The sequence below is a fragment of the Phyllobates terribilis genome, unplaced genomic scaffold (genome assembly GCF_046119375.1).
Source record: "Phyllobates terribilis strain yellow unplaced genomic scaffold, ASM4611937v1 Scaffold_11__3_contigs__length_659146591, whole genome shotgun sequence".
In the NCBI taxonomy this organism is placed as follows: domain Eukaryota; kingdom Metazoa; phylum Chordata; class Amphibia; order Anura; family Dendrobatidae; genus Phyllobates; species Phyllobates terribilis.
In genome coordinates this window covers 123,646,727-123,661,702 of record NW_027362771.1, presented here as the reverse complement: position 1 = coordinate 123,661,702, position 14,976 = coordinate 123,646,727, and the positions used below count along the sequence as shown (strand labels likewise).

The 14,976-nt window shown below is 39.5% G+C and overlaps 1 protein-coding gene across 1 annotated transcript in view; it reads right to left on the bottom strand.

Moving 5' to 3' along the window:
- Window positions 1–558: 558 nt before the first annotated feature.
- LOC141165727 (dynein axonemal heavy chain 3-like) overlaps window positions 559–14,976 on the bottom strand; it is a 2,796,342-nt gene continuing 2,781,924 nt past the window's right edge. Inside the window, exons 76-80 of the mRNA XM_073651577.1 lie at window positions 14,564–14,656; window positions 8,269–8,448; window positions 7,330–7,440; window positions 5,854–5,911; window positions 559–970 (exon numbers count right to left, since the gene is read on the bottom strand). Coding sequence (XP_073507678.1) covers window positions 825–970; window positions 5,854–5,911; window positions 7,330–7,440; window positions 8,269–8,448; window positions 14,564–14,656 — 588 coding nt within the window. The 3' untranslated portion in view covers window positions 559–824. The remainder of the gene's footprint in view (window positions 971–5,853; window positions 5,912–7,329; window positions 7,441–8,268; window positions 8,449–14,563; window positions 14,657–14,976) is intronic.

The following is a 14,976-nucleotide window of genomic DNA, read 5'->3' as shown; positions in this document are numbered from 1 at the left end:
GGGGACACTTTCAAAGTTTTCCCAATTTTTTGGACTGACTGACCTTCATTTCTTAAAGTAATGATGGCCACTTGTTTTTATTTACTTAGCTGCTTTTTTCTTGCCATAATACAAATTCTAACAGTCTATTCAGTAGGACTATCAGCTGTGTATCCACAACACAACTGATGGTCCCAACCCCATTTATAAGGCAAAAAATCCCACTTATTAAACCTGACAGGGCACACCTGTGAAGTGAAAACCATTTCCTGTGACTACCTCTTGAAGCTCATCAAGAGAATGCCAAGAGTGTGCAAAGCAGTCATCAAAGCAAAAGGTGGCTACTTTGAAGAACCTAGAATATAAGACATATTTTCAGTTGTTTCACACTTTTTTGTTAAGTATATAATTCCACATGTGTTAATTCATAGTTTTGATGCCTTCAGTGTGAATGTACAATTTTCATAGTCATGAAAATACAGAAAAATCTTTAAATGAGAAGGTGTGTCCAAACTTTTGGTCTGTACTGTATATATGTGTATATATATACTGTATGTACTGATTTTTATAAGCACAATTGCTATTCAGAAAACAGAAATGTCACAAAACAGACAAAATCAGCGTAAGACAGACCCTATGGACTATAATGGGGTCATTTTGGTTTCAATTAAACTGTCCATCATTTTAATTGAAAAAATAGCACACCATGCTGCACTTTCAGTGAAAATGACAGAGCCTGCTACATTGCCTCTATAGTCTCAAATGCAGGTGTGAACCTCGCCCTAAAGAAAACTTGAAATGGTGAGAAAATAGAGGTTTGAAAAAGCTCAGTATTATGTTTTCTCCTAATAGTCCAGCTGACAGAGGCAAGCCACTCCTCTGTTAATCCAGTGATTCGGAGGTTTGTCTGTCGCCAGACTGATAGTGAGGACATAGTTTGTAGAATGTCCTGTTGTGGAGAGCTCTCCATGACGGGCGCTTGTCTTGTAAACTGTGGAAATAAAAATTTCAAGAATCAAACATGAAGAATGCATACTGGTATTAGTATAAATGGTGAAAAAATATTAAAAGTGCAATAAGACCAATGCTGAACTATTTTGTACCAAGTTGGTAAGTTATCACCTACACAAAAGATAGGTGATAAATTACTGACCTAAAGGGTACTATTTTCTGGGAATGCCACTGACAGTGTTGGACTGATGTGCTAAGGGCCCACCAGTAACACTGACTCCAGGGGCCCACTGTTCAGCTCCATGCAAATATTACATTTACAAATTTATCTCTGTTTCTATATACACTGTGTTCCAAATTATTATGCAAAAAGTGTTTAGGAGTGATAAGGTAAGAATTTTTTTGTTTGTCAGTTAAACTCATTGATGGTGATGTGTGTCAGGGCTCTTTATATCACTGTAAGCAATTGCAGACACCTGTGCTAGATAGTTTGGCAGGTGTGTCCAATGAAAGGCAAGACTACTTAAGAAGGCTGTCCCACATTATTAAGCAGCCTACATTTTCTGTCAAAATGGGAAAGAAAAAGGATGTGTCGGCTGCTGAGAAGCAACAAATTGTGGAGTGTTTAGGTCAAGGCATGACTACAATCAACATTGCCAAGACACTTCATCGTGATCATCGCACAATCAAGAAGTATCTAGCTGATTCACAGTACACACGTGTGCGTGCTGATAAGGGAAAATTGAGGACTCTTCCTACAGGCAATTACGTCAGGTTAAAAGAGCAGCGGCAAAAAAGCCTTGTCATAGCAGCAGACAAGTTTTTGAAGCTGCCTCCATTGTCCCCCGAACAACAAGATGCAGGGTCCTTCAGAGGTTTGCAGTTGTGCATAAGCCATCCTGTCCACCTCCTCTATCCACTGCACACAAGCAGAAATGGCTCCAGTGGGCCAAACAATACATGAAGCCTGACTTCAAAACTGTTTTGTTCACCGATGAGTGCCGTGCAACGCTCGATGGTTCAGATGGATGGAGTGAAGGATGGCTGGTTGATGGACACCCCATGCAAACACGGCTACGGCGCCAACAAGGAGGAGGTGGAGTAATGTTTTGGGCTGGAATCATGGGGAGAGAGATTGTCGGTCCCTTTAGGATCCCTGAAGGGGTAAAGATGAACTCCATAATGTATGTTGAGCTTCTCAAACAGCACTTCCTGCCATGGTTCAAGAAGAAGAACCGTGCATTCCGCAGCAAGATCATTTTTATGCATGATAATGCACCATCTCATGCTGCACATAACACATCTGCATCTCTGGCTGCTATGGGCATAAAAGGGGACAAACTTATGGTGTGGCCCCCATGCTCCCCTGACCTCAACCCCATTGAGAACCTCTGGAGCATCATCAAAAGTAGTGTCTATGATGGCGGGAGGCAGTTCACATCTAAGCAACAGCTCTGGGAGGGTATTCTGTCCTCATGCAAAACAATTGAAGCAGAAACCATCCAAAACCTGACAAATTCAATGGACGAGAGAGTTCAGAAGCTCCTTTCGAACAAGGGGTCCTATGTGCAAATGTAACATCACCTAGAATAAAGTTTTGAGTTGAAAACTGTTTGATTTCAGTTTGTAATAACCTGCTAATGCTTATAATTTCAAAAATGACCATTTTTTTATTCTTTATTAAAATGAAAAGGTTGAAAACTCTGCTGTGCATAATAATTTGGAACATGCATTTTGAGTGCAGTTTGAGTGTTTCATTTTTTAAAAAATATACTGTTATCATAGGCAGTTTGTACAAAAACCTTTCAATTGTACTCTAATAGTTATTTGACTGGAAAATTACAATGACTGCAATTCATATAGGTAATTTGGGAAAATCTGAGAAAATATTATTTGCATAATAATTTGGAACACAGTGTAATAAAAAACTGAGTAGTTCATTAAATGAATGAGTAGAAGCTGCCTTTGTCTGTACATAGTGAATCAAGTGTATTGTGGCGCATGTTGTGGGGTGTATTGCCTACTGCTGTATCGGGGTCCGCCTGGGGATTCACCTGTTCCCCTGTGGGCCAGTCTGATCCTGCCCACCCAGCCAAGTTACAGTTATATGAAAAAGTTTGGGCACCCCTATTAATCTTAAGCCTAATGTTTTATAAAAATTGGTGTTTTTGCAACAGCTATTTCAGTTTGATATATGTAATAACTGTTGGACACAGTAATGTTTCTGCCTTGAAATGAGGTTTATTGTACTAACAGAAAATGTGCAATCTGCATTCAAACAAAATTTGACAGGTGCATAAGTATGGGCACCCTTATCATTTTCTTGTTTTAAATACTCCTACCTACTTTTTACTGACTTACTAAAGCACTTTTTTTGGTTTTATAACCTCATTGAGCTTTGAACTTCATAGCCAGGTGTATGCAATCATGAGAAAAGCTACTTAAAGTGGCCACTTGCAAGTTGTTCTCCTGTTTGAATCTCCTCTGAAGAGTGGCATCATGGGCTCCTCAAAACAACTGTCAAATGATCTGAAAACAAAGCTTATTCAACATAGTTGTTCAGGGGAAGGATACAAAAAGCTGTCTCAGAGATTTAACCTGTCAGTTTCCACTGTGAGGAACATAGTAAGGAAATGGAAGAACACAGGGACAGTTCTTGTTAAGGCCAGAAGTGGCAGGCCAAGAAAAACATCAGAAAGGCAGAAAAGAAGAATGGTGAGATCAGTCAAGGACAATCCTCAGACCACCTCCAGAGAGCTGCAGCATCAACTTGCTGCAGATGGTGTCACTGTGCATCGGTCAACTATACAACGCACTTTGCACAAGGAGAAGCTGTATGGGAGAGTGATGCGAAAGAAGCCGTTTCTGCAAGCACGCCACAAACAGAGTCGGCTGTGGTATGCAAAAGCACATTTGGAGAAGCCAATTTCTTTTTGGAAGAAGGTCCTGTGGACTGATGAAACCAAGATTGAGTTGTTTGGTTATACAAAAAGGCGTTATGCATAGCGGCAAAAAAACACAGCATTCCAAGAAAAACACTTGCTACCCACAGTAAAATTTGATGGAGGTTCCATCATGCTTTGGGGCTGTGTGGCCAATGCCGGCACTGGGAATCTTGTTAAAGTTGAGGGACGCATGGATTCCACTCAGTATCAGCAGATTCTTGACAATAATGTTCAAGAATCAGTGACAAAGTTGAAGTTATGCAGGGGATGGATCTTTCAGCAAGACAATAATCCAAAACACCGCTCCAAATCTACTCAGGCATTCATGCAGAGGAACAATTACAATGTTCTGGAATGGCCATCCCAGTCCCCAGACCTGAATATCATTGAACATCTGTGGGATCATTTGAAGAGGGCTGTCCATGCTCGGCAACCATCAAGCTTAACTGAACTGGAATTGTTTTGTAAAAAGGAATGGTCAAAAATACCTTCATCCAGGATCCAGGAAATCATTAAAAGCTACAGGAAGCGACTAGAGGCTGTTATTTTTGCAAAAGGAGGATCTACTAAATATTAATGTCACTTTTCTGGTGAGGTGCCCATACTTATGCACCTGTCAAATTTTGTTTGAATGCAGAATGCACATTTTCTGTTAGTACAATAAACTTCATTTCAAGGCAGAAACATTACTGTGTCCAACAGTTATTACATGTATCAAACTGAAATAGCTGTTTCAAAAACACCAATTTTTATAAAACATTAAGCTTAAGATTAATAGGGGTGCCCAAACTTTTTCATATAACTGTATTACCTGTTCTTTCGATAGGTAATAACTTACAAATGAGCATGTTAATGCTTTGATGGAGCTACCATGCTGTAAGTAACTTTTACAATTTATTTTTTCTGGACTTTTTCTGAATTTGTGTATAATGATGGATTGTAGTGTGTACAATATATAATCCTCTAATCTTCTCTTCTTAGAAGCAAACTAAAATTTCAAAATACTTTTGATGATTTCTTTAGATGATCATTCAGACAATTTATTGCATGCTGTTACGGATCTTTTGACTATGATGCACTTTTAGGTACTGTATGTTAGTATTATGGAATGCTTCAGAATTATTTTGCAATGTATAGCAAGGTTGTTTTTTTCAGTGCAATGACTTTATTACATGGGTCCTATATGGTATTATGTAGGGAAAATATATATATTCTTGTACAGTGTTAGCCAGTAGATAGAAAAATATTTAGATTTGAGAGTCCTCAGTCGTTGATACCTTTTAATGGCTAACTGAAAAGGAATACTAGCCTGATGAAGAGACATGCGTAGTCTCGAAAGCTTGCAATTTTTTACAATCTTTTCAGTTAGCCATTAAAAGTTATCAATCACTGAGGACTCTCAAATCTTAATATTTTTTTAGATGGTATTATGGAGTGAGCACTGCTTGTGACTCTTGTTCGGCAATGAACTAATATGACTGTGTTTTATGTTCATGGTAGAAGAGGTAAGAAGAGGTAATACATTTTGCCTAGGTGCCTCCACAAATCTTAATAAAACCTTATGGCTTCCAGAAAACTGTTGTAAAAAGCTTTGAAAAGTCACAACATTTTTGGTGTTTTCGCCCAGCTCCTATAATTAAGGGTGGATCAGGTGAGATGGTGGCATGACAAGAGCGTAGCAACCACCACCTGTCAATTTCATAATGCGCAGCAATGTTCCTTAGGCTACAAATCTTACTCCAGTCCCTGGAGGCATATGCCACTTCACGCCTTGCCTGATTTATTAAGTCGCGTGCACCCCTTAACACATTAGGTGCCTCGTACTCCACCCTGCCCCCTCATCAAGACCGGCATTAAAAATGCGGATCTTGATGAATCCGGGGTCTTTGTTTCAGCCTTATTTAATATATTAATATATTGTGTATAAATTCAATGTTAGTCAATTATACTTATAGATATATAGATTATAGTACTTTACCTGGGCACTGATAAAAGGAATCCATTGGGCTCACTTTTTCTTCAGGAATAAGCCATATCTATAATATGTCTGTAAAGGAAATGCTCAAGTAAAATCATCTGAAAGTTGTGTTTTTATTTATTGCACCACTGAATTCTTTAATTTGTCTGACTACAAATTCTTCCTCCTCAATTTTTCTGCATAGTTGAGGTGTTAAGCTACTAACACGCTTCAGCTTTTAATGGTCAAAGACATCTTACATTAGACTGTAATTCGTATGGTTTATTAGTAATAGAAAGCCAGGGATGGAAAAGTGACATTGACCTATAAAGACTAATGTATCAGTGATTGTAATTAAGGTAAAAATATGAATGATGTGCCAAACCTGAACGACCCCACAAGGCCTATGCATGTTTCAATTCACGAGGATCACTCATTTCCCTCTCACTCAAAGTGCTCAAACATTTGTCTAAAGTTGATTAAAATTAATGCTGTCAACCAAAACAAAAGTTTGAAGGGTGAACTTTAACAACTGATGATATCTATAGCCAATCAAAGACAGCCCATCATCTTCTGGATATACAGTTTTTGTTTCCTAAATGTTACCAGAAAAACATTTGTTCTTCTCGTGGTTTCATTGAACATGCAAGGCCAGTTTGAATTACTGAAACAGCCAATATAGACTAAAATGTAAATGGCATAATGATCATTCACCAATCGTTCATTTAGCAGTTGTTCAACCATTAGCCTACTTTTATCTAATGTATATGACCACCTTAAAGGGAATCAGTCAGCAGGTTTTTGCTACCTCATCGGAAAGCAACCTGATGTAGAGAAAGATACCCTGAATCTGACGATGTACCACTTAGGTTACTGAGTGAAGCAGTTTTGACACAATCAGAGTTTTCAGATTTAGTTTTTAGATTTAGTAATGAGCAGAGCTGAGAACATTTTCCCCGTCCACACCAGGCTCTCTGTGTTCATAGTCTATAGACTGTGAGCTGCTTATTACAGAAGGGGCGGAGTGGGACGAGTGCCTGCACGCCAGCTAATTACAGTGATGATAGTCACCAAGTGATAAAACCTTTATTATAGGTTAACAACAGCACACATCTTAACATGTGACACATCATTGAATTAAGTGTTTTAACCCCTAACTCATGCTGTTCTCAGATTACATAGCAAAATCCTGATGACAGATTCCCTTTAACAAGTGGACTTTTAAAAAGACATACTGTTTTATACTATGTAGAGCTTAAATATGGAGGTTTAGACAGTGCTCCATGACATAAGATGAGATGTGCAGTGGGTGATACAAGGTCATTGTTTTATTTTAGCAACAACATATACTTTTCACCTCGCTCTAGAGCTTATTTTGTCTAACTGGATTTGGCCTATCTGCTTTTGAGGAAAATTCAGAATATTTAAGAACACAGAACTAGCACTTCAATAACATATAAAATTGTGTATTTTATAGTAACTTATGAGAAAGGATACAATAGGCATGCTTTCATACAACACTTTAGGGAAAGATTCATCAATTACATGTTTGCCACAGTCCCATCTTGCTCCTTCCATGTAAAGACCATTAATATATATGCCGTCAGCCTGCCAATAAAAAAAGACATCCAAACTAAGCAGTGAATTATCATTTTAGTGATCAATCAAAAATTATTATGCTATTTTTTCCCTAAGAATTATTTGTGTGTTAACAGCAACAGTCACTGTCATTTCAGCAAACTTTGCATGCAATCAAAAGTACCACTCTTTATTAGAAACCTTATGAGCCATTCTCCCTTCCCTATCTTGTGTGTTCTGAATTGGTCATTATCTCAGTTATATACAGTTAAAATCCATATTACTCAAGAAAAGGCGGACTGCTAGCTCACTGAGAGATCAGATTAGAGGGAAGGAAAGGAGGAGGAGCAAAGTGTGATAGAAACAGACACACAAAACATGGTATTACTGCTTTCTAGTAAGCATTGTATCTCATCCCAGAGCTGGATTCACAGCTACACTGCTCAGTACTGCTGTATAATGTCCCCATGTTGCATCTGCTCTGTACCATGTACTAAAAAGAGATACAAGAGCACAAATCCCTCATATTGTGTGAGCAGTGCAGGAAGAAATCATAGCAGCTAGTATACATCCTTTAGATTAGAGATAACTAAATATTATAGATCAAGCAGTTGGGGAGAAAACTGGTGAAAATGGTGAAAAAAAAGTGATATTATGACCTGAGCTTTAGTATTCCTCCTCATATACACACATAGCACAGCTAATTCTAAAAAGTTAGTTGAACCTATAGGAACACTTTAAACACTATAGATAATTTACTTTCTTGTATTTTTTGTTATTGTTACAGTTGCTACATCTAGTATCATAAACTGAACTATAATTCATATATTTGAAAATGAAAGTCTTGAAAACAATTACCGGAGATGTATCAATATCATCCACATGACTATGATCAGTTATCTGAATTTTAAATCCCAGTAAATCTATAGGGGTCTTGTACTTTCTGGCATAGTTTTGTAGTGCTCCAGTCAGAAAAGACTGTGTGAAGAAAAACCCAGAAATCCAGAAAACTTTTGGTGTTCCCTTTTGAATCCATTCCTAAAATAATGAAATTGCAAATGAATAAAAACATTTAATTCATTAAATAATCTTCATCACTGTCCCCATTGGGGCTCACAATCTAAACTCCCTATCAGTATGTCTTTGGAATGTGGGAGGAAAACCACACAAACACAAGGGAGACCATAAAAACTCCTTGCAGATGTTGTCCTTGGTGAGATTAAAATCGAGGAATCCAGTGCTGCAAGGATACAGTGCAAACCACTGAGCACCTTGCTCCCCATACTTTTTCATTAATAAGAAATCTTTAAAGATAATCTGTCAGTAGGCTCGACCCTCTTAAGCCTTCTAAATGGCCATGCACGTCATTAAAAGGTGAACAAAATGATACCTTGATATCTGAAATCCGATGTTTAATTCCAGAGATTTCCACATTTTTCTTAATATGTAAATGAGCTGTTAAGAACTATGGGCCGGACACTGATCTCCCTAAGAGTCACAGGTGTGTCAGAAGTGACAGTCACCCTGTAGTTGGTTGCAGGAGATCTCTACGTTTGGCATTACAGACATCTTCTTAGAGGCTGTCTCTAGGACCCAGCGGCTATCTTCCTCTGGCTAATTAACTCCCTGGTCTGGGCGTATAAATACCTGCTGTGTATCAGAGGGAGGTGCCGGCGATATTCATTTACTCCTTGAGAAGGCTTTAGCAAGAGCAGTACTGCTTCCTCTCTGGTGCTTGAGGTCTTGTTAGCATTTGTCTTGAGTCGTCTAAAGCTAAGCTATTTTTCCCATTTGTCCTCCCCTGTTGTCTTTAGTGTTCAGTGGGGATCGACTAGTGCTCATCTCCTCCCTTCTCTTGCCTGAGTCTAAGGCCATAGAAAGACAGGGCGAGGTACGCATGCGGCGATTGGTGAAGAGCCAATATAGGGTCGATAGTTGAGACAAGGTGACACTAGACCAGACTAGGGGGTCTCCACTTCCCCCTTTCCCTAGAGTCTGGGCTCCCTTTCCCTCTTCCCTCTGTGTTGCACTAAGTCTTTCCTACACCTTTCGTGACACTAAGAATCTACCTCCAGAGCTAATTTTTAATAAAAGGGGGGTTACCAGTGTTAGAGATTTAATGACTGACAGTCTGATCTCACTACGGAGTTGTGTGTGATTATAACTAATACATCTGCATGTTCCGCTCAGCTTCCAGCTCACAGGCGACAGGGTTGCAATATTGTTGCAATACAGCAGATCTCAGAGAGCGGTGGAAAATATTTTCATTTAGTTACTTGTTTCACACTGGTAAATCCCCCTTTCCTTTAAAATAATCTCTGGAGGAAGATTAGTGTCCAGCCCATAGCCTGGAACAGCTCATTTACATATAAAGAAAATGTGGATTACTTTGGAATAAGACATTGGCTCGCAGATACAAGGTATTACCTTATTCAGCTTCCTATGACCTACAAGCCCATATAAACAGTTTAGGAGGGTTGATCCTACTGACAGACTCCCTTTAAAATCAGTCTTTCTGTTGGAAAAATCTTATGATTTGTATTGTAGTGGTATGGACACTGTATGATCCAAATATATAGTCTCAACTTAATAGGGAAAGAAATAGGAAATTATTCGATATACATATTCTGCATAAAACGCTGCATAATGTTATATATACATTGTGTTAGTTATGTTAGACTGTTCCTCAGTTACAGTGTGAATTACAGTCTGAAGCTGAATTTACCACAGTCACAACGCTACTGGTTACTGTTCAAATCTGACAACCTGTTGACTGACATTCCTCTAATAGTTCAAAGAATTTCTAGTTGATTTAAATACAGGGGTAATTCCCCAAATTTAATGCAGTACTAATGAATGTACTGCCAATATAAGGAAACACATCTCAAAAGGAAAATCACAAAAGTATAGTTTGTAAAGATATGGGTCAGCGGACAATGCTGGGAGATTCCGGCATAAGGTTTACAGACATTTCCTTAACAGTTCAACTTGATCTCCTTTCAAACAATTCCTTCATGTAGAAAAATAAGTTGTTTCTATTAATCAGTGTGGCACAGATTTACGTTCTTGGAGAAAAAATGAAGCGATACATATTCCACACTAGGAAACTTCCGCTTTGAAGCACACAAAATTGTGAATGGCGCTCTGGACAGGCTATAACTCAAGATCAATATAATGCTAAGTAAATTAGTTGAAAGAAATCTTGCAAGTATCACATGGCCAGTTGGGCTATTTTAGACTTAGGCTATGTGCCCACGATGCAGAAATGCTCTGGATTTTTCCTGAGCGTTTCTGCATCTCCCTGGCAGAAAAAAACGTCTACGGATTGTACATGAGGATTGTACATGCGGATTGTACATGCGGATTGTACATGCGGATTGTACATGCGGATTGTACATGCGGATTGTACATGCGGATTGTACATGCGGATTGTACATGCGGATTGTACATGTGTTTTTCCTGCCAGGGACAAGCGGAAGTGAAGCGTTCTTCACATGCATTTCCACATGCGGGTTGACAAGCGCTTTCCAAGCGATTTTAGCATCACTTGGAAAGTGCTTGTCAACTTGGTCACACTATATAAATCCATGCAAACGGCATGGATTTATACAGTATAGTGTGACCTTAAAGAATGGTTAAAAATAAAAAAATAAATCTATACTTACCTTCTGATGACCCCCGCTGTCTTGCTACGCTCCGTTCTCCCTTGCTGGCAGCTCGCGGTACACTGCAATGAAGGACCTGCCGTCACATGACTATGACATCAGCGCAGGTCCTTCAGTCCATCGCGAGCTGCGGGCATGGGAGGACAAGCGCAGCAGGGGCTGTCAGAAGGTAAATATAACATTTATTTTTTATTTTATTATTTTTTTCACAGGTTCTATGGTACCCGGGTCCGGAGGAGAGTCTCCTCTTCTCCAGACCCACATTGAAATGCATGGAATGCGCATGTACAGATCCAGTGATGCGTAATCCATGCGTTTCAATGAAAGTCAATGGCGGTGAAAACGCAGCGCTTCCGCAAAATAATTGGTAGTGCTGCGTTTTTTTCCGCAATGATAATCCGCAGCGGAAATTTCCGCAGCATGTGCACAGCAAATGCGGATTATCATTGGGGACCATGGCAGACCTTCTACTGTGCGTTTAAGCGTTTCTGCAGCATTTTTACCGCTTTGGAACCGCTTAAAAAAAGCATCGTGGGCACACAGCCTTAGGCAAAAACGCTGCAGAAACGCTTAAAAAACGCATGGTAGAAGGCCTGCCATGGTCCCCAATGACAATCCGCATGTGCTGTGCACATGCTGCGGAAATTTCCTCTGCAGATTATCATTGCGGAAAAAAACGCAGCACTACCAATTATTTTGCGGAAGCGCTGCGTTTTCGCCGCCATTGACTTGCATTGAAACGCATGGATTACGCATCACTGCATACATAGATGCGCATTCCACGCGTTTCAATGTGCGGATGGTACCCGGGTGTGGAGGACAGGACCGGACCCGGGTACCATAGAACCTGTGAAAAGAAGTATAAAATAAAAAATAAATGTTATATTTACCTCCTGACGGCCCGCGGTGCACTTGTCCTTCCATGCCAGCAACTCGCAGTGGACTGAAGGACCTGCATCGGACGTCATAGTCATGTGACGGCAGGTCCTTCAGTGCAGTGTACCGCGATCTGCCAGTAAGGGAGAACGGAGCGAAGCAAGACTCCAGGGGCCATCGGAAGGTAAGTTTAGATTTATTTTTTTATTTTTAACCATTCTTTCAGTCACACTATATAAATCCATTCTGTTTGCATGGATTTTTATAGTGTGACCAAGTTGACAAGCACTTTCCAAGTGATGCTAAAATCGCTTGGAAAGCGCTTGTCAACCTGCATGCGGAAATGCATGTGAAGAATGCTTCACATCCGCATGTCGCTGGCAGAAAAAACGCATGTACAATCCGCATGTACAATCCGCATGCATTTTTTCTGTCAGGGAGATACAGAAATTCTCAGGAAAAATCCAGAGCATTTCTGCATCGTGGGCACATAGCCTTATTCTTACTGTTCTTTGAGAAGAGTTTTCAGAACTATCATTATTATCGCAGGCAGGATTTCAATTACAAGTAACACCTTTATACACAGCTAATAGCACAGGATCCGCCATTCAAACAGGTGATATCACAGCTGAGCCTGCGCCCCCTCCCATCACAATTTGCACTCACATTCTGGCTTGGACTGGCCCACAGGAGAACAGGAGAATCCTCTGGTGGGCCCCTGTGCAAGAATGGGCGACCACCCTCTTATATGAACAGTACTTGGCACAATATACTTGATTCACTATGTACAGACAAAGGCAGCATCTTATTCATTTAACAATCTACCCAGTTCATTGTTATATACATTTCTGATTGATGATAAGGTCAAATTAGCATGTAGCTGAACAGTGGGGCCCTGGATTCGGTTACTGGTGGGCCCTTGGCACTCTAGACCGACACTACGTGCGTTAGATGCTTCAATACAAAACACAAGGTCTGAGTATTGCTGCTAATTTACATGTGAATTTCCTGAAAAAAAAGAAATATGACTGTAGAATATGCCTAATGGCCAGTGTGAAAACTGCAAGATTTCTATTTTTTAAATACAGGCAGTAATATGATAAAATAAAACTAGAACAATTTAAATACAATTTCACGTGAAAAACCTGATTTAAATAATAGATCTTTTTCTGATGACACATTCCCATGGCGGCTTCGGCAATTTCATTGGGTTTATTAAGCGTATTCCCACACATAATGTTAGGGCAAATCACTAACCTTTAAGAGACATGCTGATTAGGGTTGAGTGAACCCGAGCTTAAAAGTTCGGGGTTTGTACCAGACAGTTAGGGTCCGGCACTAAACTCAGAACACGGACTTCTCTCGAAAGTCTGTTACAAAGTTCGGAGTTCCGAGTTAAGTCCGTTAGAGAGGTTTTTTTTGAGATCCAAAGTTCGGGTCTCTATTGTTTTCAATGTGGTTTGGGTTCTGGTTCAAGTTCGTTACAGTTCCAGTACCCGAACCAAACTTTGGACTAAAGTTCAGGAGGGGTAGCAAAACCCGAACTTCCACGGCTCTGCTCATCCCTACTGCTGATCCAAAGAGCAAAGGAGTAGAAGCCTTTTTGGCAAAGCGCTAGTCGGAGAATTGCAAAAATGCTCTATCCAAGTGAATAGGGCTATGCTACAGTTCCCTCCAAATTGGACAACCCTTACAAAGTCTGCAAGTTTTATGTATTTGTATATTGTGAACTATTTTTTTTTACTTTATATCTCATATGTTTAAGAACAAGAACAGGAACGAACATCATTTTTATGGACAAGAAGTGACAGCAAGAAATAGTTAACTGCTTTTGGGGAGCATCTGGCTCACAACAGCTCCTGGTAGGCAGACATAGCACAGTTTGAAGAAGGATTTGGATGACTCAGACCAGTAAACTTGTAATTTACTACTGCTTCTGAGTAGATTGTAGCTCACTGTCACTCACCATCCCTTGGCAGGCTTCTATAGAAAGGTTTGATATGTAAACACTATATTAAATTATTGCCCACACAGTTCAGATATCCTAAACCAAATAATGTCTTACTACTGTAAAGCCAACTGCAAACATTAGCCATCCCAGGAATAGCAAGAGGCATAAATCTCCTGAAATGAGGGGGTGTAAAGCTGTTCCTACAAGGATTCCTAATTCCCAGGAAAGGTTTTATACACTAGAGGTCATGAATCTGCTTGAATTTTCATACAAAAGAATATATTCTACAGTATTCTATCACAAGCTGTTCTGTCTATGCAAATATACTGCAGAAGACGAAATATACCTGGATATGTTTACTTTTTCTGGATATATACCTGGATATGTTTACTTTTTCTGCAGAGGAGACAATGAAGATTACATTCTTTGCTTTAGGCCATGGCCCCACTATCAGTATTTGGTCAGTATTTGGTCAGTAATTTTTTTCAGGAGTGGAAGCCAAAACCAGGTGAGGAACAATCAGAGAAAAGGTATAATAGAAACACGTCACCAATTCTGCATTTATCACCCACTCCTGGTTTTGGCTCCCACTCCTGAGAATACTCCTGAATACTGACCAAATACAGATAGTGGGGCCGTGACCTTACCATTAAGATCTTACCTTAAAAAAATTCAGTCTTTGCAAAAGATCTGTTATATAGCCCCCTAAGGGTTTCAGTGATGGGTATGATCTGGCTGTCCACATAGAAGGAACCTAAAAGTACAATCAGTATTACTGAAAAATGATTGAATGAGGGTATCAGAACACTTGATTTATGATCATTCCAACTATGGAGATTTCATCAAAGATTTTACATTTTATCATAAAATACTTTTTTCACTTTTCATGAGACCTCATTCAGACATCCGTTTTTTTCGCGTATGGGAAAATTGGATTCATTCTTCTGATAAGAGTTTGATCAGAGTATGATACAAGAATCATCTGATTTTCTTGTACGTGGAGAAATTTAAAAAACAATTTCTCCACCTTCTCCATTCTGACAGTCCATGAAAATCGGATCACACTTGGATGTC